The sequence below is a fragment of the Typopeltis vanoorti genome, chromosome 16 (genome assembly GCF_054136105.1).
Source record: "Typopeltis vanoorti isolate ZY-2024b chromosome 16, IOZ_Tvanoo_1.0, whole genome shotgun sequence".
Taxonomy (NCBI): domain Eukaryota; kingdom Metazoa; phylum Arthropoda; class Arachnida; order Uropygi; family Thelyphonidae; genus Typopeltis; species Typopeltis vanoorti.
In genome coordinates, this window is record NC_143564.1 from 53,843,284 (window position 1) to 53,866,090 (window position 22,807).

At 36.1% G+C, this 22,807-nt stretch overlaps 1 protein-coding gene across 1 annotated transcript in view; it reads left to right on the forward strand.

The window, feature by feature from the left end:
- Window positions 1-22,807, forward strand: part of LOC150098025 (cilia- and flagella-associated protein 100-like) — a 205,421-nt gene that overhangs the window by 161,706 nt on the left and 20,908 nt on the right. Inside the window, exons 8-10 of the mRNA XM_090406657.1 lie at window positions 1,488-1,536; window positions 10,835-10,883; window positions 19,442-19,596. Coding sequence (XP_090262783.1) covers window positions 1,488-1,536; window positions 10,835-10,883; window positions 19,442-19,596 — 253 coding nt within the window. The remainder of the gene's footprint in view (window positions 1-1,487; window positions 1,537-10,834; window positions 10,884-19,441; window positions 19,597-22,807) is intronic.

Consider the following 22,807-nt stretch of genomic DNA (forward strand, 5'->3'; position numbering starts at 1 on the left):
TATTGTTGCTCCTACATTCATATTCTCACCATTTTTCGCTTTATAATTCCTCCCTCACTTATAATTAACTCATTATTCACTTATAATTCACTCATAACAGTTATTAGTTTTTCTCTAAACTCTTGATACCAAACGCATTCAGGTGTAGTCCGTCCCTCTTATACAAATCCAATCTTTCCTCAAATTCACTCTACACATCCACAAACTCGCATCCATTCTTTCTACATAGCCTACTCATTGAATCGTTTGCCATTATAGCCCTTCTTCTTAATTCATTTTTATCATATCAAAGTAAAATACTGAAGATTTTAACTTTCTCACTCTTCACTCTCGCCTCTTCCAACAACCCTTTTATGTCCTCTCACATACTGAACTTATTGCTAGTTATGAGATCATAATTGTAGTACCTACTACAATTATGATCTCATTTACTTTTCTTTTCTGTTTTTGAATTGCTTTCTGTATGTTCTTCATTTTTGCTCTAGGAAAACTCAAAGTTATAACTTGCTTATCAATAGCATGTTTTATTATAGAATCACCATATCAAATAACTTTGTTCTTCTTACTAATGTCGCTTACCTGATTTCCGTTACTTCCTGACTTACCTATTTCCATGCTTTGTTGTTTCTTATTTTGCTGCTTAATTTTCATTTTTCTCCTATGCTCATTTAAACGCCTCTTGACTTTTTTGTAATTCCCATGTCATTTCTCTGATGATCTGCTTTAATTTTGCTATTTTGGAGGTTAATTCGTTTACATTAACCTCCTCGACAACTCCAATAACCTCATTATACTCGTAGCAGGTCTAGCTTTCTTGTTCTCACCTGCAGTGCTCTTTTTAGCATTACATTTCTTGTGCGTTTCTGATGCCATTTTAAACTTATACTTATTGTTGAACTATCTTAATACAAAATATGTTATAGAATGCTATATACACTAAAAACACTAAACTCTACACTAATATATTATAAAACACTAATTTTCTAAGGAAAAAAACACAATAAAACAGACAAAAAAACACCAATTTTACAGGAGCGCTAAATTCACCAAACAACCGCAATTTATCCTTGAACCAATATCCAATATTATTATATATTATTCTTTTTATTATTATTATTATTATTATTATTCAGGCCTCCATGGAGTCAAAAGACTCATCGTGGGAGGTCCTTCCTAAGAAACACAAAGTCTATCATACCACTCCTTGAACTCATTGACCGTTCTCGCTCTCACCACTCCATCAGGTAATGCATTCCATGGTTCAACCACCCTCCATGCAAAGAAACCACTCCTAAATAGCTTTATTTTCTGTGATGCATGTTGCTGCATTGTAACAGTAATTTTGATGATGATCTTACAAAAAATTATCAGTGAAATAATATATTTCATTAGTACTGTACATATACTTTATAGACATACATGCATTTTACTTGTGTATAAGTGAAATGTCTATATGGGTAGTTATTAATGCTAGGTTTTCTTTATAGCTAATCTAAAAAAAGAGAGGCCAAAAGACAGATTGGTAGCATTTAAGAGGTAGGTTATTATGGTATTTCACTAATTAATTACCATCTATTTAAGATTTTTAGGCAGGTTATTCTTAATTTAAGAGTTAGCGATTGTCCCTTTTGTTCTTTTAAAGCATCTGTTATGTCTTACAGCACAACTGCAATGTATAGAGTTGTGTTAGTCTTACAGTTGATTCTGTTATTAGGTGTATAGTGCATGATCTCTTTGTTACAATTTTTGTGTTCAGTTCTGGCTCTCCTCCTTTTTAACTTCGCAGATTTGCCTAATACAGCCTCCAAGAAGTTTTGCTATGCTGATGACATTGCTCTAGCCACCAGACACACCAATTTTACTACAATGGAAGATACACTAACAAACGACCTTGCAGTCCTAGATGAATACTTCAGTGAATGAAAATTAGACCCAAATCCTAGCAAAACAGAAGTTTCATGCCTACACCTGAACAATAACCAGGCTAACAAAGAACTCGTGGTCTACTTCAACCACAAACTGCTGTGCTATAACAGATTACCGAAATATCTGAGCATCACTTTGGATAGAATTCTATCTTTTAAACCACATCTCATTAACACAGCATCCAAGCTAAAAACAAGAAACAATATACTGCAAAAACTATGTGGAACAACTTGGGGTGCCTCATCAACAACGCTTTGCTGAACTGCTCTTGGCCTCGTTTACTCTGCAGCTGAATACTGCTCATCTGTATGGCTAAACAGGGCCCATGTGTATTTGGTTGATGCTCAGTTTAACACCACTATGCGCCTTATTTCTGGAACTGTAAAATCAATCCCAACCTACTGGCTCCCAGTACTAACCAACATCCCACCTCCACACATCTGCAGATCCAATTTTCTTCTACATGAATACAACAAAATCATGGAAATCCAAAACTTCCAATTCACAAAGATATCCCACCCTAGAAATAAACAGGCTAAAGTCAAGGCACCCTCCAATCTTAACAGCAAAAAATCTTGCACAGACAAGTTTCAACATGAAGGAGAAGTGGAAAGAGTCCTGGTGTAACACTTCAACAGGGGTCTTCCATGAATTAGTGGATCCAACACAGATACCTTTGGGTTCTGACCTATCTCGGAAAACTTGGTCTACCCTTAATCGAATCCGCACCAATCATGGCAGATGTGCAGACCATCTTTACAAATGGGGAATGATTGCCTCACCCGGGTGCGACTGTGGATCACTCCGCAAGACAATTAATCATATTACAGTAGAATGTGTCCAACATGCATACAGTGGAAACCTGTCAGACTTCATCCATGCTACATTAAATGCAGTTGACTGGATAATCAACGTAGACATACAGTTGTATACTATTCTTGAGTGTCTCTTTTATGACTGTATTATGTCGTATTATTGTACATATATCTATTACTATGTCCATATGCATTAAGAATTAATGTAATGTAACTTTTCATGAGTGAGCCATATGCTAAATAATATTAATAATAATAATAATAAATTTATGTTCATTAAGTGTGATCTCTACTGTTCTAGATCATGAAATTTGCAGCCTGTCCACTGACAGGTTGCAAGCATTATGACAGTTACATGTGCATGCACGCGCACACACACACACACACACACACACACACACACACACACACACACACACACACACACACATGCTATTGTCTCAGTATAAGGCTGGGTATTTTACAGTATTGGGCATTGACCTTATGATGATAGTTTGTAAGATCAAATCAGATTATATTTTTTAAAGACTTTGCGTAATGTTTCAGAAAAATTGTTTGAATTTCCTCCCATTGGTCGAAGCTATATTTGATACTGTTTAGTTTATAGCTATTATTATCCTACATCTCTGTGGAACCCAAACCCTCATTGTGTGTGGCCCATACCAACAACTGTTCACATGGTTGCTATTTTTAAGGTAATTCAATCACAAAGTCATGCATAATAGTTTCAGATGCAATCATATCAATAACCTATGAAAAGAGATAATAACTTCCTTAACTACTTGTCAGGTTTGAGTTATGTGTTAGAAATTATTCATTATTGTTTATGTTTTAATGGTATTAAACAACATAAAATAAATAAGATATTTATTAATAAGCTAGATGATATTTCACAGGATTTTAAGCCAGCATCTTCAGAGCATGAATTACTTGTCGTAATGCACAAGCAACAGTAACTGGGAAACAATTCAAATTGTAACTGAAAAAACCCACATTCCTAACTTGGTACCCTCTAATACTGATTAGGTAGAAGTTTTTTTTTTACAGTTGTTGGGTTGGAATCAGTCTTAAATAACTGTCTCCCAAATTTTAGGTAAATTATTTTATGTATTTATTAATGTATTATCAAGAAGGGAGAGTGAAGTAATATCCTTTTTTGAATGAAAAGAGGAGAAATATGTTTTGGTAGCATTGAGTGACAGGAAAACAGTATAAAGGTCTGGGTTTATGATACAGGTTGTAAAAGCTCTCAAAGTTTGGAATGGTTGGACACTGTGCGGTTTATAAGGGGTTTGTGAGTAGGAGAAAAAGAGTGCACTAAAATAATCTAGATAACAAGCATTCTGATTCTGATTATGATGGTATCTCTCCAGTAGTACTTAAAAGTTGTGTTGTAGAACCAGCATCTGTCCCATGTCATCTCTACACTGTTTTATACTCACATACCCTCTCTCCAACCACAGGTCGGGAGTTCGAATCCCACTGTGGTCATGGGTGTTTGTGATTGTTTTATGTTGTGTACTGCTATAACCTTTGATATGGAGTAGTATGAACTTTGCTGTCCTTGCCCATTAAAACCATAAATCATCATCATCTACACTGTTTTACACTTAGCTAACATGTATTCCAAAAAATGGAAGATAAAAGCCTACTGTCTAACAACTCAATGCCCTCATCTCCATTATTTTAGAGAGCTCTTTGCTCTCTAAAATAATGGAGAAAGTCATCAACAATGAAATTCTTCACTATCTGGATAACACCTACCATTTAATCAATGACCACCTGTATGGATACTACCTCCGTAGATCCATAACAGATCTCTTAGCTTATATTATCCGTCACTGGACAGTGTCATGGAAAGGACTGGAGAAACCTGTGCAGTCTGTCATTGCGGTTTTGTTAAGTAGCTATAAATCCTCTGGTTTACTTTCCATATTCCCTAACTAAACAGCCAATTTTCTTTCTGGTCAGTTAATGTACATAATGATTTCTCCTTCTTCTTTTGGAGGCCTCTGGACTCTGCCACATATCCTCTTTCTGTTACACATGATCTCTCACCATCCAAACAAAGAAGAAGAAGAAGAAGAAGAGAGAACACGAATGCAAGAGGAATAGGAAAACGGAGAGGGAAGGGAAGGAGACACGGTATAGGGAGAGTGGATGTTGGAGGTAGTACTGATTGTATGTATGGGGATGATCAGCATAGGAGTGAAGGATCGGGATGTAAGTGAGGTGAGCAGATATATAGGGTAAGCGATGATAAAGGTGAATGGGCAAGGACAGGTATGGTGAGGAAATCACAACCAACAAGTAACTTGAGTAGGGCTGATTATAGACCTAAAAGTGAACTGCTGTGTTTATTTACAAATGTCATAAGTACTAGAAACAAGGGAGATGAAACTGTTTCATTGATTGAGTTTATTTGCCCCAAAATCATTGGAATAAGTGAAACATGGTTGAAAGAAGATGATATCCTGATGCGAATAGAAATGGAAGGGTACAGTGTTTTTTTGTGAGGATAGAAAGGATAAAAAAGAAGGGTAAGTACTGCTGATGATAGCAGGGGATTTAGATACACAAGGTTAGATATGAAAGAGGGAAATAGTGACAGTGGTTTTGAGGCAGTTTGGTGTGAGGTGGTAGTTGACAGGAAGAGATATTTAGTTGAATGTTGCTATAGGCCAGGGAATGTGGAGGTAATGAAGAAATGTTTAAGCAATTTGAGTTAGTGAACAAGAGAAGGATGATTATTATGGATGATTTTAATTATGGCAGCATAGACCGGAATGAAGAGATAGTATTTGGGAATAAGAAAAATGAATATTTCTTGAGTTCTTGAGAGACAACTATCTTAGGCAGTACGTAAAGGAGGACACATGAGGATTGAGAGTTTGAGATCTGATAATTTTATCACAGGATGTAATTGTAAGCAGGGTTTTGCACTTCCCTCCAGCTGGTGGGAGTGATCATGAAGTGATCACCTGGGTTGTTGCTAGCCATATGAACACTTCTGTGATGAAAGGATATATGTGGAATTAAAATACTAGTGATTACGAGAAGCTTAGGAGACAACTTGGAGCTACAGAGTGGAATGAGGAGTTGAGTGGAAAGAGAATAAATACTGTTTTGGAACTGACAAAAAATACATATCATCATCAATGTGTGAATGTATTTCGAAGGTCAAAAGACTGAATAAAGTAGGTGTAAAATGGATAAATGAGGAGATTAAACATAAAATCTGGAAAAAGAAAATACTTTGGAAGCAACACATAATGAATAATGATAATAATCAGTTGCATGAAGAGTATAAGAAAAGCAGGTCAGGAGAGTGACTCAGTTAGTAAGGACAGAAAAAGTACAGTGTGTGCAGAAATTAGCAAATCAGGTCAGGAAAAATCCTCAGGAGCTTTTTTGATATGTGGCAAGTAGAAAGAAGAATGATTATGATAAGATGATGTTACTGGATTTATTTATTTGTGTGGGGGTTCTCCTCATTCCTCGACCTCTCTTTAGACTGATTGAGCTTTCCTAATGAGGGATTAAGTATGTATTTTGGGCTGTAGCAGCATGTGTTCACGGGGGCCTGGTTTGCCTGCTTGTTGGATGAAAAACCCGAGATAAATTGGAGAGAAAACCCTGCTGTCTATGCCCAAGACCAGCTAACTTGGCTATGGCTGAGAAAGATCTTTAAGCTCCTCACATCGTCAATGGGATTCAAACCTAGGACACTCCTTCCACAGGCATATGGTTGTGAAGTGCATAGCCAATAGGCTAACCGCGCAGACATGTTACTGGATGAAAGTGGGAGATTAGTAATTGCTGCAGAAGATACAGTCGAGATGTTCATTGAGCAGTTCATCAGGGTATTTCATCCTCAGTGTGAAATCAGAAGCTCAACTGTAGAAAATGAAATGAGAAAAGACTTACTGGTGAGTGAGCATGAGCTACATTAGGAGTGAAGTAAGCTAGATGCCAATAAGACAATAGGACTTGATGATATATCACTACATGTCATAAGGAAATGTTCCAAAGAGATAGCATCAGCCTTAGCCTACCTATTTAACAAGAGTCTTTCAACAGCACAAGTTCCAAAGGAGTGGAAGAAAGGTAACACTGTTCCACTTTACAAAGGTGGTGATAAATCTAAAGCTAAATATTACAGGCTAATCTGTATATCTGGGTGTAGTTAAGATGTTGGAGAAGTTGGTGAGAGATAGGATACAAACGTGGTATCGTTTGCACTTGTCAGCATGTGTTTTACTAACTTGTTTATATGTACAAGGTGATGAATGTATCGGACAAGGGAAATGCACACAAAGTAGTATATTTAGATTTTTTAAAGGCTTTTGATAGATTGCCACACCACAAGTAGTAACCAAACTGAAGCAGATGGGACTGGATGACAGATAAGTTTGTTGGATAGGCTCTCAGGTAAGTGTCAGCAAGTTGTGTATGGAGGTGCAGAATCCCAGAAGAGGAAAGTCATTTGTAGTGTGCCACAAAGGTCTATTTTAGAACCATTATTATTTAATTTGTATATTAATGATATTGGGATAGATTTAACTGGTGATACACAACTTTGCAGATGATACAAGGGAGAGAGTGATGAGAAATCAAGCAGATGTTATGGCCTTATAGGAGGACTTGAATAGATTGTATGAGACAATAGTATGGAACTCTCAGTTCAATGTTGCAAAGTGTAAGTTTCTGAAATTTGGTAGGCAACAATGGTATACACTTGGTGGGAAAATTTTGGAGAAAGTTGAGGAGACGAGATCTTGGAGTGGTGGTGGACAAGGATCTGAAGTTCAGAGGTCACACTGCAAAATTAAAACACTTAAGGAATTGAACAACGTAGTTAAGGATATAAATTAAATTAAACTTTAATAAATATTTTCCGATATTTCGGCAACGTCACGTTGCCATCTTCTAAAGGAACTTACAAAAAAAGTTACGTGCACGTAGGCACTACAACACAGAAACCGGGAATGAAGAGATGAAGCTATTGTTCTCCTAACAGTCTTGATGGTGCCCTCTAGCGGGCTAAGTAGGTGTTCTTGGCCGTTGGGCTGAAGGTCTGCTGATGTAGGCCTCCCAAATTTGGGGCAGTTGCATACAACCAAATTTGTTGAGGTTTGGAGAATTTCTTAGGGCTGAGGCTGATTCCATAAAGAGTCTTTCAGATTTGTATTTGCTACAGTGTATCACTGTATTTATTAAAGTTTAATTTAATTTATGTCCTTAACTACGTTGTTCAATTCCTTAAGTGTTTTAATAATGCATAACCAACGTATAAGCCTGTCTACGAGAAGTCACACTGCAAAAGTTGCCCCATGTCGAATAACGGCAACAATGCAGAGGCCCTTAATGTGCAGAAATAAAGAGGTTCTGGTTGCATTGTATACAGCCTTTATCAGGCCTCATATGGATCATTGTTCACAGATTTCTTCCCCTTGTTTTCAGAGTGATGCGGATATATTGGAAAGAGTCCAGAGAAGACTAACTAAGGTGGTAACTGGCCTTTGGGATGTGGGATATCATGTCAAATTGAGGGAATGCAGTTTGCAAAACCTTGTGAATAGGAGGAAGAGAGGATATGATTGAGACATTTAAATTGGAAAGGGTTGTTACCAGGTTAATGTTAAAGAAATTTTTCATAGAAGGGGATAGAACAAGGGGACATCCCTGGAAGCTGTATAAAGGGGATGTATGCAGGGACATACGAGGGTGGTCCGAAAAGATCTTGGCCTAACAATGAAAAAATGAATTTATGAATGAATTTCAAAATTATTTTTATTTTTCAACATAATCTCCCTTAAGACTAATACACTTATTTCAGCGATGCTCCAGCACCATTATCCCGACCCGGTAGTGGTTCTCAATAAGATCTGCAAAATGCCCCTCTACAGCTGCAATTCTCTTGATTCGAAGAAAATCGCTGACCAGAGAGGAAGAGTTTTAGTTTTGGGAAGAGACAGAGGGAGCGAAATCTGGGCAATAGATCTCTGCTGTGAATTGTTGGATGTATACCAGCAATTCACAGTGGAGATCCCTTAATTTTTCCATTGCTAAAACACTTTTGTGGGCAGTTGCATTGTCCTGATGAAAGATGGATTTTTTTCCTTCTGCAAACCGGTTTTTTTCTAATTAATTTTTTTGTCTAGTCTGGTTAAAAGATCGGAATAATATTCCCCAATTATTGTTTTACCCTTTTTAAGATAATTAATAAACAAAATGCCTTTAGCATCCCAAAACACAGATGCCATGACCTTTCCTGCTGATAGAACTGACGTTGTCTTCTTTGGCGCTGAACAACTGGCTTCTGTCTACTGTTTTGACTGCTGCTGTCTGGATTCTGGTGTGTTATGGTGAATCCAAGTCTCATCCATAGTAATAAATCGATGCACAAAACCAATTTTATTCTTGTTAAAATGCTCTGTTCAGAGATTTTCATGCGAGTGCATTTTTGATCTGCTATGAGCAAGTGTGGTACCCATCTCACAAAACTTTTTCATATGTAATTCTTCATGCAAAATATATCCTACATGTTCTTTTGAAATGCCTATAGTCTCAGAAATTTCATGCACTTTGACTCGCAAGTCATCCAATACCATATCGTGCACTTGATCAATGATTTCGGTGTTGTTACACTTTTTGGACGTCCTTCACATGGATCATCTTCAAGGCTGGTACAGCCAAGTTTAAACTCGGCAGCCCATTTCTTAATTGTCGAAAACAAAGGAGAAGAACGCCTATGAACTTTTATGAACTTCGAATGAATTTCTTTTGGTGTTAAACCTTCTTTTACAAAGAATTTTATAACTGCACGATACTCAATTTTATCCATTTCAAGGGATACAGACAACACTTTTGCTTCAGACAGCTGTATAAAACAAACTACTTGATAGAATTACTTGCAATTTCACATGGATGCTTATGATAGATGTACCAACTTAGAAAAAAAAAATCTTGCCGATAGTGTTGCCATCTATGGTCAAGGACGAGAACCTTTCAGACCACCCACTTATACCTCCAACAAGTGGGGTGATGGTGGTCTCACACTAGGCGATGAAATACATCTACCACCTAAAGACAATCACAAACATCCATGCCCATGGCAGAATTCAAACCCACCACCTGTTAGCTGGATAGCAGGTACACTAACCACTCGGCCAACCAAGCCAGCAAAGTGATTTGCCTTGGTCACTCATGCAGGAGCTGAAGTAGAAGAATGGTGTCAGAAAGATCTGTTTTATCTTTTTCAGGGTTGTTGCAGTAGTGCCATCAGCAAGAAAGATGGTTTTGTTACACTTTTTGGACATCCTTCATATGGATCATCTTCAAGGCTGGTACGGCCACGTTTTGTGAAAAGACTGATATTGCAGGTGATATATTACAAAACAGCAGAAGCACTAAGGATATCTCTGAATGTTTCTTTTTTTTTTTTTTTTTAAATGGGACTGTTCTGCTTATATCTCTTGCTTAGATTACATCCTAATGAGGAAGTTGTGGAGAGGTTTCAGAGGTTTCATAACCATAATAATAATAACATGGTCAGATGCCCACTTTAGAACAGAAGACAGATTAAAGGTTTGTGACTTTCAGCTTTAATAAAACATCTTTGTTGATAAAAGTGTTTGTGGTGTTGTTAATACCATGAAAAATAAGTCATGAATAACCATCAACACCTAAGCTTATCTGTTAGATTAAAGGTTTGTGACTTGTAAAATTTGTTCTTAGGCTGTGACAAAAACACATAAGTTACTAAACGAATTTTATAAATACATGTATAGAACTTTTTCAGTGCATTTCTTGAAGGAAGAAAACAAGAAATTCTTACCTAGAAATTCAATCAGAGTATAGTTAGTTAGTTATTTAGCAAGAATGCACTAGATGGTGGTGAATGAATGGAAAAGGTTGCTTGAATGAGTTATCAGTTGCATAAGTGAGTTGCTTCATCAGTGAAAGAGTGTAAGAAAAGGTTATGGTAGGCATTGTGTTGTTTTCTTGCAGTATGTTCTCTGGCTCTGTGATATTCTGGAATAATAATTATAAAAATCTTCTTATCATATTAAATAATTCTGATCTTTTAGGTCAGCAGTGGAAAATATTCTGGCTTCTATGGATCCAAATGAAAATGAAGTAAGTATGCTTTATATCTCAAATATAAAATGTAGTGTAGCAGTGGTGCACTCAGGATTTAATCTTGGAGGGGGGGGGGGACCAAGTTGAGTAGATGATTTGAGAATAGAGACTACGCATTGCATACGACCCATGACTGAACATTTCAGGTGATCATGAATACATGATACCCATGATCTCCTCTGGCCCAGTTTGGGCAAACAAAGCAGTGCTTGGTCTGCCTGAGCACTACTTCATTCACCTTGCATTCACAGCAGCCATGATTCCTGAGAGCTATAGGGTATTCCCATCTTATGTGACCACTAATTCATAAGTAGTATAGAAATAGAAGACATGACACGACATAAATAAAAAAATGAATTTTAATTAGGAAAAGATTTTTGGAAAATTTTCTAGTGTTTTTTTCCTTTTTCTTTTTGGGGGGTGGCCAGGGCCCCTTGCCCCCCCAGGTGTGCCACTGTAGTGTAGTATATTTGACGAACTGTTATGCATTGGCAGGGAGGGGGCAAGCACTCAAGATTTAATCTTGGGGGATTAGGCCATAGTTGGGTAGGCATAAGCTTGAAGGAGTGGTGGATGGGAAACACTTAAGCTTCATTTGCTTATGTCAAGAGAAATATACTGGTTAGTTTTTAGAATCAAAGGCGTGCAGTTTTGTTCCATATACAAGCCAACTTGAAGGATTTTGATGTCATGCACTCAGAGAAGTTGTTCATTAAAATAATGAATGTGAATTGTCAGGGAAATTAGATATGTCTGGTTGGTTGCACTAAATTAAGTGATAAAATTTATGAGTATAATGACAAAGAGAGAGAGAGAAAGAGATGATAACTTGTTAGGGATGACCCCAGGAAATGTAGTACTAGTTTTTTCAAGAAAGAAAAGTGTTAACTGTGGGAATAGGGAAGGGGGGGGGGGAGGTTGATTCAAGATTCAACTTGTCAGCCCAATAGTCAATTGTCATGTGCATTTACTAATGTCTGAAGCATCAGGAATAATGGTTGAGGAGTTTTTAACATTGGCAGATGTTGTGAAACCAAAAATGATAGGCATTATTGAAACCTGGCTCACAGAGTTGAGAATCATTACAAGAATAGAATGATGGGTTCACTTTATTCAGGAGGGAGATACTAGAAAGGCAGGGAAGTACTATCAGTGTTGGATTTGATTCCACTGCAACACAGGAATTAATTCTAACCAGAGTAAAATTCTCTGGTAGTTGTGGTGGTAGTAGTAGTAGTAGTAGTATGGGTAAAACAGGAAATTGATTCATGCTGTGTGACGTGAGATAGAGGTTAACAGGACAAAATATACAATTGAGGACTGTTAGATCAGTAGTAACTTATGTTATGAGTGATTTAAGCAATGAGGATATAGATTAGAGGACTGAAGAAAGCATGCAAGATAAGAAGAAAATTAATTTATTGAATTACTTAGTGATGACTATCTTAAATAGCACAAGAACATTGGCTTTAATAATAGTATTTGAAAATCTATTTACAAATGAGCTGACCATTATGCCTTGATTTGGTAAGAGTTATGATGCAATTTTGACTTGGGAGGTAACAAACAAATGTAAGAGCTTGGACTAAGGAGCATATATGGAACTGTAAGGCAGGTGGTTATAATAAACTGAGTAGGTGGCTTGAAGCAGTGCCTTGGCATGAGAAACTGCATGATGGATGAATCAATTTTTTATGGGAATTAGTCAGAGGGTTCCTAATGGAATCTATATCTGACTGCATCCCCAGATTTAGTAGAGTTAATCACATATGAGTTAAATGGATTAATAATACTTTAAAGCAAGCACTGCATAACAACAAAAAGGGTATTATGAATCCAGTATTATGACAAGTATGATGATGAAACTCAGAGCATTATAAGGAACTTTCTAGGAGAATAACACTTATGAAGAGGAAGGCAAAATCACATTATGAAAAGTTAGCAAACAGGATAAATCAAATTCAAGATGATTTTTCACTGTGTAGTAGGTAAAAGGAGAATGACCATGGAGGAATAACATTAGTGGATGAAGATGGTAGAAAAGTGTCAGATATGTAAGTAGTTGCTGAGATGTTAAATGTTGTCTTAATAAGTATGCTATTCACTCTCTGGATGCTGGGGGGGGGGGGGATATTGGATGAAAGAATTGAAACATATGAGTTAGAAGTATTAAAGTATTTACAATTTGTCCAACTGCTGTATTTGAGTCATACTCTTACAAGAGCATGACTCAAATGCAGCCTGGTACAGAACCCTGAGGCACTCCACTTATCACCCTCATTCTCTTAGATCCCACTCCACCATATGATACTCTCTGGTCTGTCTGTCAGCTATCCCTATGCTTGCTATCAGCTTCAAATCCATTCCCAGAATACCACATGAAAAACTATTTTGTAGTAGTTTACCATGTGGTATTCTGTCAGATGTCAATGAAAAGAACAGTAGAATTATGGTATAGTCATTTCTCTTGTCTGATTCTGCTGTCACTATGTTATAAAATGTGAGTAAATTACTAACACAGAACCTAACTTTTACAATGCCATGCTGCCCACCATAGAGTATTGTATTCTTATCTACTCACTGTTGGATTTTACTGTTAACCCATTTTTCCAATAATTTAACCATCACTCCTGAGATGTTAACAGGTTCTTTGATATGCTACATCTGTCTTTGGAGCTACTTTTGTATAATGGAACTATCTCATCTTCTTTTTGTTCCCTTAGTATTTGCTTTGCTAAGACTTAGATTGAACAATTTCATCAGAGGCACTGTCAGTTCTCTTGCACATTCACATAGTGATTCAATGTGATATTTTTTAATGTGTGCTATGTAAATGTGCAAGATGAGATAGATGAACAGGAGGTGCTCAGCACCTCCTGTTCATCTACCTCAATTCCAACATCAGTCTCTGTCACATCAGCAAAAGCAAAATCTCCACCAGGACTTTGCAAAGTGATCACTCAGCAACTTAACTATTTCTTGTGCTTCTGTCACCTTCCTATCATCAGTGTTAATTAAATTCATCCTTCTGTAGTCCTTTTCCCTCTTGCTTGCTATATAATGAAACACTCTTTTGGATTTACTTTGGCCTATTTAGCTAATTTTCTCTCGTCATCTGATTTGATCTTTCTTACATATTAGTCACCCTTCTTGCTTGCACTTTACACTACTCGCAGTATGTTAATTATATTTTATTTATATTCCCTCCACAATGTGTTTCTTTTTTTTTTTTTTTTGTAGCTCTTTGTTTATATCCCTCTACATCCACTTTATGCCCACTTGGTTTATCCTCTTGACCATTGGTATGCAGTCTGATACTGCTGCTTTCAAACAATCCCTGATAACTTCCCATACACGACTGAATACTTTCCTTGCAGTTTCCCAAGCCATGGTACAGCTACCAGATGCTTCCTGAGTTTGTCATAATTACCAGCTTTATAGTTCAGTATAAACCCTTTCTTGACAGAGAATTCCACATGTTTAGCAACCTCCCAGAGCAAGATTGCATGTTCACTTCCTTGGAGACAGAGTATTTACCTTGGTTATGAATACATCTTCTGATTGGTACCCTTCATGACATGCTGTTTCAGGTAATTATCCCTTACCAGCTGCATAAATTCCATTTTCATCTTGTCATGCTTCCTCTCCTCCCTCTAATGTATGTCCCAGTAGTTCTGGTTGGCTGAGCAGTTAGCATATCTGCTCTCCAGCCAAAAGGCTGTGGTTCGAATCCCACTGTGAGCATGGATGTTTGTGATTGTCTGTGAAAGTACGAGAGTTATTCGATAAGTCCACGCAAAAATGAAGAAAACATAATTTTTTTGGGACAAACATTTTTTATTTTTCAACATAGTCTCCTTTGAGGTCTATACACTTAGTCCAATGATGGTCAAGTTTTTTGATCCCATCCATATAGTATGATTTGTCCGACTCTTCAAAATATATAGTTGTTTCGGCAATCATCTCATCGTTTGATAAAATCTCTTTTCTGCCAGCCATTTTTTCATGTTTGGAAACAGATAGTAGTCCGAAGGAGCCAAATCTGGAGAGGAGGGGGAATGCAAAAGGACTTCGTAGCGTAAATCGAACAATTTTGCAGTCACAATTGCAGAAGAGTGAGTGGGTGCATTGTCGTGGTGAAAAAGAATCTTCTTTTTCACTAAGCGTGGTCATTTTTCCTTTATTTTATTATTTAAACAATCCAACAAAGACAGCATAATACACTCCGGTAATTGTTTTGCCCTTTTCCAAGAAGTCTATAAAGGTTATGCCACAAGCATGCCAGAAAACGGTGTCCATAACCTTTCCTGCTGGAACGGTTTTCGCTTTCTTTGGTGCAGATTCCCTGCTTGCAACACACTGTTTTGACTGTTCCTTGGTCTCAAGTTGGTAGTGATGACTGCATGTTTCGTCCACTGTTAGGATATTTTGTGCACTATCGTTCACTCCTTCCACATTTTCTGCAACACTTGCTATCTTGCCTTACCTTTTCAATATTTGTTACTTCATTTTCTTACTTTTCACTAGACTCACATTTCTTGCACTCACATGCACAAATCGTTTCCAACACTCTCTCTCTCTTTACCCTTTCTTTCATACCATAAACCATTCACTCTATTCACTCTTGGCAGTGAGTACATAGAACATGTACGAAATCTCTTGTGTTAAACTCAGTGAAACAAGGAGGCCTTAGCTGCCATTTGCCTTGTATGCATTGGTGCCATGAAAAATTCTTTCTGAATTACATTGCATATTAATGTCACAAAACACACATATGCAACTTTATAGTTTAAAGGAAGTAAAATACTACCAAATATAAAGTTACTAATATTCACTAAAATAAAAGACTTATCTGTAAGCCCCTCCTTAATGGTAACTCTACCTTGATGCAGTAAGGAGGCTTGTGCGCCCCAATGACCTCAAGAGCTATGCCAGCAGTAGCTAAGCTACTAGTAGGACCTCCCTAGCTGGACTGGTCATGAGATAGGGACAGACTAAGAGAGAGATACTCTGGTCCTCCAGGTTGGGGGTTTTGTGTAAGTAAGGTTGGTTACCTTACCAAGTAAAAAATTTCCACAGCTCAGATGCTTGCACTGGAAAATTCATCAGACCGAAACAATGGAAAATGAGCAAGTAGGAATAAAGATAACTGATTAGGAATCTCAGACAATTTAAAATTTCCATGTGGAATGTGTAAAGCATAACAACAAAGGAATTAGAATTAGAAAAACAACTAAAAACTAAAAATATTAATATAGCTGTGATAACAGAAAGAAAAAAGAAAAGTGAAACGTCATCTCACTTATTATCAGCTCTTCTGACATTATAACCAAATCCAAAACTCTTGAACCTCTTGTTCCCTCTATTACATGTTGCCTAAAACATTTGTCCCTCAAGAATTCTAGAAATTTCATCCCCTTATGCATTTTCCTCTTCCAAGCTTATACTGCTGTATTTAAAATCTACCATAGCAATCATTCTTCTTGCACTTGCCAAGCTCAACTAGCTAAACATTTCCTGCTCCCCACACCATATGCTTTCAAAACCATTAGTGTCACTGCCTTCCAAAGCCTTAGAGGACATAAGTCATCACTTATCATAAGCAGTACTCCACCACCATGTTTTCCTTTCCTATCATGCCGAAAAATGCTGTATCCTGCTACTTCAATTTCTGTTATTATATCATCCTCTGTCAACCATGTCTCAGAGATCCCAATAATCTTTGGCCCAGCTGATGCTATCAGTGCCACCAATTCATCTCTTTTATTTTGGATACTCCTGGCATTAGTATAAAGCATAAAAATGTCACTGCTTCTATATCTATCATTATCCCATCTCAACCTCACTGGACTCAGTGTTACCTGATGTTATTCCCCTTCCCCCAGGCACCCATTCCCACAAGAGGCCACCCCTGCTACCATCCACCCTGGGAATTCTAGTTTCCCTGCATTGACACTCTGACTCGTTTAGAAAACAGCAATCTCTCCAGATGCCTTCGGCCTTCCTCATTCAAATGCAAGTGGTCTCTCGCATACAGTTCTCTTCTGTCCTCAAATTCCCTCCAAGCATCCACATATTCCAATAGTCTCTTCTGACACATTCTGGCTACTATGCTATTCAGTATTACTGCTCTTCTGCTCATCTCGTCACTATCATACCTGGGCAACACACACACAATCTTTCCTCTCTGTGTTTCTTTTGCACAACCTCAAGCAAGAATCTCAGATCTCTCGCCATAAAATAATTAATGCCATCAGCACCCTCCAAAGTATAACTGGGCTCAGGTTTGCTTAACTTCAGTGATCAGACAAGAACTGGTGCTTTCAAACTGATCTGGCTGCTGACAACTTTAATAAAGATAGCAGCCTCTTAAGTCCTTGGAAAGAAAAATAAAATATTAAAAAGAAAAAAAAATATTAAAAATATTAAACACAGATATAGAAAATGCAATAAAAGAAAAGTAAATGGCATATAAATCACTCCATCAAAAACATTCAAAGGAAACAGAAGAAATATACAAAAACAAAATGACATGGACGTCAAGATATAGTATGTCTTCTATTTCATTAACAGAAGTTCTATTTCATTAATAGAATAAAAATGTTCCAAATTTTTAATATTTTTCGTTTTTAATATTTTAAGGAAATTAAACAACAAAGAAAGAGATAAAATACAGCACAAATCAACATAATAGATGAGAACAATGGATAGAACATTATAAGAATTTATGGTATGACCCAATTTTAATAACAGAAAATAATAATAATGAAGATCTCAACACTGATATAGAACCAATAAAATTGAAAAAAACTAAAAGAAGCAATAAAAGTATAAAAAAATAGAAAATCAACTGGATTAGATGTCATAAATACAGAGCTTTGGAAATGTGGTGGAGAATGGTTGGCCGAGTGGTTCACGTATCAGCTCTCCAGCCAAAATGCTGTGGATTCGAATCCCACTGTGGGCATGAATGTTTGTAATTGTCTGTGGTAATACTAGTGGTGGCAGGTGGTAGATGGCGTTGGTGTAGTTGGTGAATTGAGTGGTGGAGACAGAGAGTTGTAGAGTAGGTGCCCGTCCTCAATGAGTCTTTAGACTCCTTGGAAGTGTCACGTAATAATAATAAAAATAATAATAATAATAACATTTACATCACAGATTCTTAAATTTAATAAATAACTGTTGGAGGAAATGTGAGGTTCCATCAGATTAGTTAAAAGCTAAGGTTATATCTATATTTAAGAAAGGAGAGAGCGATGATTGTGGAAATTACAGAAGAATAAATTTATTAAATAAAGGTTACAAAATTTACAGTAAAATCCTGAATAAAATACTTAGAAATATTGTAAAGAATCTGCTCCCAGAAGAACAAAATGGTTTCAGACATGGAAGATCATATATGGACAATATCTGTGTGTTGTTGAAACAAATTATTGAAAAAAGACTAGAATTTAATTTAGAGACTTATATGGCCTTTATGAATTACGAGAGAACTTTTGATAAAACAAGAGAAAAACTATAGAATATAATGAAGAAACAATGGGTATCCATTACATTTGGTACAAGCTATACATAGTTTATATAAAGATACAAAAATACAGTTATGTTTAGCTAATAAATTAACAGACGAGATTGAAATAAACCACGGTGTTGATCAGATTGTTAAAATATGGAAAACAACAATAAAACAAGATATCCAGTTTTAACCAGAAGAACTGTTATCAATACAATGCTGCATGCAGATGATTAGATTATATTACAAGACTATGAAGATGATCTTCAAAAATCAGTTTATGAATTAAGCAAAATAAGCCAACAATAATTTCACAAAAGATCACAAAAGTCATGGCAATTAAAGGTTAAGATCATGTTAGATCAAAAATAGTTTATAGTAAATAAAATAGAACAGATGACACAGTTTAATTATTTAGGTTGCATAATAACATATCTAAAAGATAAAGATATAGATGAAAAAAAATAAAGAAATTTCAGAAAAGCTGTGGAACAATTAAAAGGACACTGAATAAAAAAAACAAGATGAAAAATTCAACTAACATTTTATAAAATAATGGTCACTCCCACTCTATTATATGGTTTAGAAACATGGACCGTTAAAAAGAAAGATGAAAATAAAATACAAGCTGCAGAGATGAAATTTTTAAGAGCAATTAAAGGATGCACAAAATTGGACTAAATAAGAAATGAAGACATCAGAAAAGAACTAGATATTTATGACGTAAATGAAAAGATCAAGGAATATATAGAGAGAAATGGAAAGAGCATCTATTTAGGATGGAAAGATATCAGCTACCAAAAGAGATGGATAGATATAAAAGAGAAAGAGAGAGAGGAAGATCAGCTGCAAGATGGAAAGTCTACTATTAGCACATAGTAGAAGTAGCGCTGCACATGGCCCCACAGTGCTAAGCAGCATTGTCCCACAATATACCATATTTTTCTTTGCTTTTAAATTGCCATACTTAAAAATGTTTTAAATGATAGCTATTAAGGTAAAATATCTTCAAAATTTTTACAGTTATAATTTTTATTAACAGCAAAAACTTAAAAATTATTTCAAAGAACCCAGTCAAGTATTAAAAGTAATCAAAGATTTAGAAGAGCAGAATTTGTCTCTTATTCAGCATACACAAGATACACAAGATGCTTTGGAGGAAGCAAGAGAAAATTTCAAAAAAGTTGAAATGAGCATGTAGGTATTTTGTTATTAGTAGTTTCAAAATTGTAAAGCCTTCAGCTAGAGAATTTTTGTTAAGCTGAAATATTATAAAGACAAGAACATAAAAATATATAATGTAAATATGAAATTTTAAATCAATGGTTTAAAATTCAGATAATGTATTAAATATTTTAATTTTTAGTTGTAAATTTTTGTAAACTTTAAAGTTCTATTTTATTTAATTACTTACCTGGAAGCAGTTTCTAGAAACAGTAAGATAATCAAGATAATCTCCAAAATTTCAACAGGAAAGAACTCGATCTCATGACAAAATTTTACATTCTCCTACTTTAGCAAGCTAAGCTCCATCAGTTCAGTACTAAGTTTCACCCTTTCTCAACTTTTGTTATATAAAAGTGATGAAGAAATGCATCACCAAATAGACGAGATGAATGCAAAAAGAGTAATCATAATGGGAGACTTTAATTATCCAAAGATTGATTGGGTAGCAGTAGAATCTCATGAGAATGAAAATGCATTTATTGAGTTGTTGCAGGACAACTTCCTCAAGCAGCATGTGGCAGAAGGAACTAGAAGTCAAAGAGTATTATATTTGATTATAGTGTCAGAGTGCATTTCAGTTAAAGATGTAACTATTCTGCCTCCAGCTGGTGACAGTGATCATGCAGTACTTACTTGGGAAGTGACTAAGTTTATGAATGTTCCATTCAGAAAAGGTTACATGCTGAACTACAAAGCAGGAAATTATGACCAACGGAGGTTAGGTTAGGTTAGGTTAAGAGTATACTGAATTCAGTGGAATAGGATCAGTTGATTGATGCAAAAAATATCGACAGTGCATGGGAAGCATTTAAACAATACTTAAATGATGCAGTATCAGAGTGTGTCCTGAGAGTTTGAAGAATAAATAGGGTAGGAATCAAATGAATGTGCAATCTTATTAAACAAGAGATTCGTAAGAAAAGGATGATGCGAAAGGAATACCGTGTGTATAAGGATGATGTACATTATGAAAATTATAATCAGCAGGCTAGAATAGTCACAACTGTTGTATGCAAAGCAAAGTCTGAATATGAAAAGAAACTGGCTCTGTGCTAAAGATAACCCACAGAATTCTATTGATATGTTGCAAGTAAACGAAAGAATGAATATGAAACAATAACTCTTCTAAATCCAGATGGCATGAGGGTTACAGATACAGAGGAGGTTGTTCAGCTAATGAGTGCCCATTTTGTTAAAAGCTATCAACCTGGTGTGGGCAACATTGAGCTCACTGCTACCTCTTCACAGGATGAAGAAACTCAGGTGTACGAGGACGAGGTATTAGAGCTGTTGCACAAACTGAATAAGAATTCAACAATAGGGACTGATGGGATATTAGCATGTGTGCTAAAAGAGTGGTTCAGCTGAACTGGCTATTCCTTTGAGCAGGCTATTTAATATTAGTCTCAGAACAGGGTAGATTCCACAGTAACGGAAAGAATGTATGGTAATTCCATTGCACAAGGGTGGTTCAAAGACTGATGTATAAAACTATCGACCAATTAGTATCTCATGAGTCATGGTGAAGATTTTGGAAAATTTGGTTAGGACAGTGAAGCACTACTTTGCAGTGCGCAACATGGGTTTACTAAGGGAAGGTCGTGTTTTAGCAACTCGCTTACATTCTATAACAATGTTACTATTGAACTAGACAAGAGGAATGGATACACCATGATATTTTTGGATTTTGCTAAGGTTTTTGACAGAATACAGCATTGTAGACTGTTGCATAAACTGGAGAATATGGATTTGGATTATAGAATATTAGCATGAATAAGAAGATGGCTGACTGACAGATATTAAAAAGTGGTATATGGGGGATGTGAATCTGCAAGATTTAAGGTAACAAGTGGTGTACAACAAGGATCAGTGTGTGGTCCACTGTTATTCAATCTGTACATTAATGATATTAGGAAGGATTTGACAAGCAACATACAGCTATTTGCTGATGATGCAAAGATAGGTAGGGTAATTAGGAATGCTGCTGATATGCAGTACTTGCAGAATGATTTGAATAGACTGGAATTGTGTCATGGGAAAATGGAATAGTTCAATGTCAGTAAATGTAAAGTTATTCACTTTGGTGTGATTAGATATCCAACGTCATATTATATTGGTGAGATTATGCTAGAAGAAATTGATGAGGCTAGGGATCTTGGAGCGTTAGTAGATAGGAAGTTGAAGTTCAGGGGCCATGTAGGAATGATTGCAAATACAACTTAAAAGATAATTGTAGTGCTGAAACGAATATTCACATGTAAAGATAAGGATGCCATTTTGCCTCTTTACAAGGCCTTGATAAGACCTCACTTGGACTATTGTGTACAGGTCTGGTCTCCTGGTTTCTGTTGTGATTCTGATATATTGGAGAGAGTGCAAAGGAGAGTGTTAAAATTGATATCAGGATTATGGAATACTGATTATGAAGACTGATTGAGAATTTGTAGACTGCAGACATAAGCAAACAGGAGAAAGAGGGGTGATTTGATTGAGACTTACAAACTTCTGAAAGGGTCATACAGGATTTCAATTTATGTAGGATGGGGAAAGGACAAGAGGGCATCCTTGGAAGCTGAGAATGAATGCCACTAAGAGGGGGGGTGTGAGGGCTAGATTTTACTCTCGTAACGTGGTGCGTGATTGGAATTGATTGCCATTGGATGTTGTGAGTGCAAGCAGGTCAAACGAATTCAAGAATAAGTATGATAGCTGGTGCGTGTGGTATGCCTCCTCCCTTTAGGATTTCCTGACTCCCTGATGGTCTCTCTTAAGAATTTTTTTTTTTAAATGTGAAATAATACTTTGTTATCTGTCAATTAAATTACATACATATACATACAAATTATATAATACATATAATACATAGAATTTAATATAATTACATACATTTTAAGAAATAATACTACAATTTTTCATATGTGGTTCAATTCAGATTCCAATTTATCTCCTACTTTGTACAGTATGCAAGTCATATAGTACAATTCGTGTGTTATTAGTAGTAATAACGATTTTAGTTACAGTTTACAATCAATTATAGTTCAGTTACACAGGATAGATTACACGATTATCTATCTATATAATTTTTTTTTCCAGTACAGAATGCTAGGAAAATATCTTATTTAAATTGCATAGATAATGATATTAACAATGTATTTTACATCATTTTTCACATACATATTTG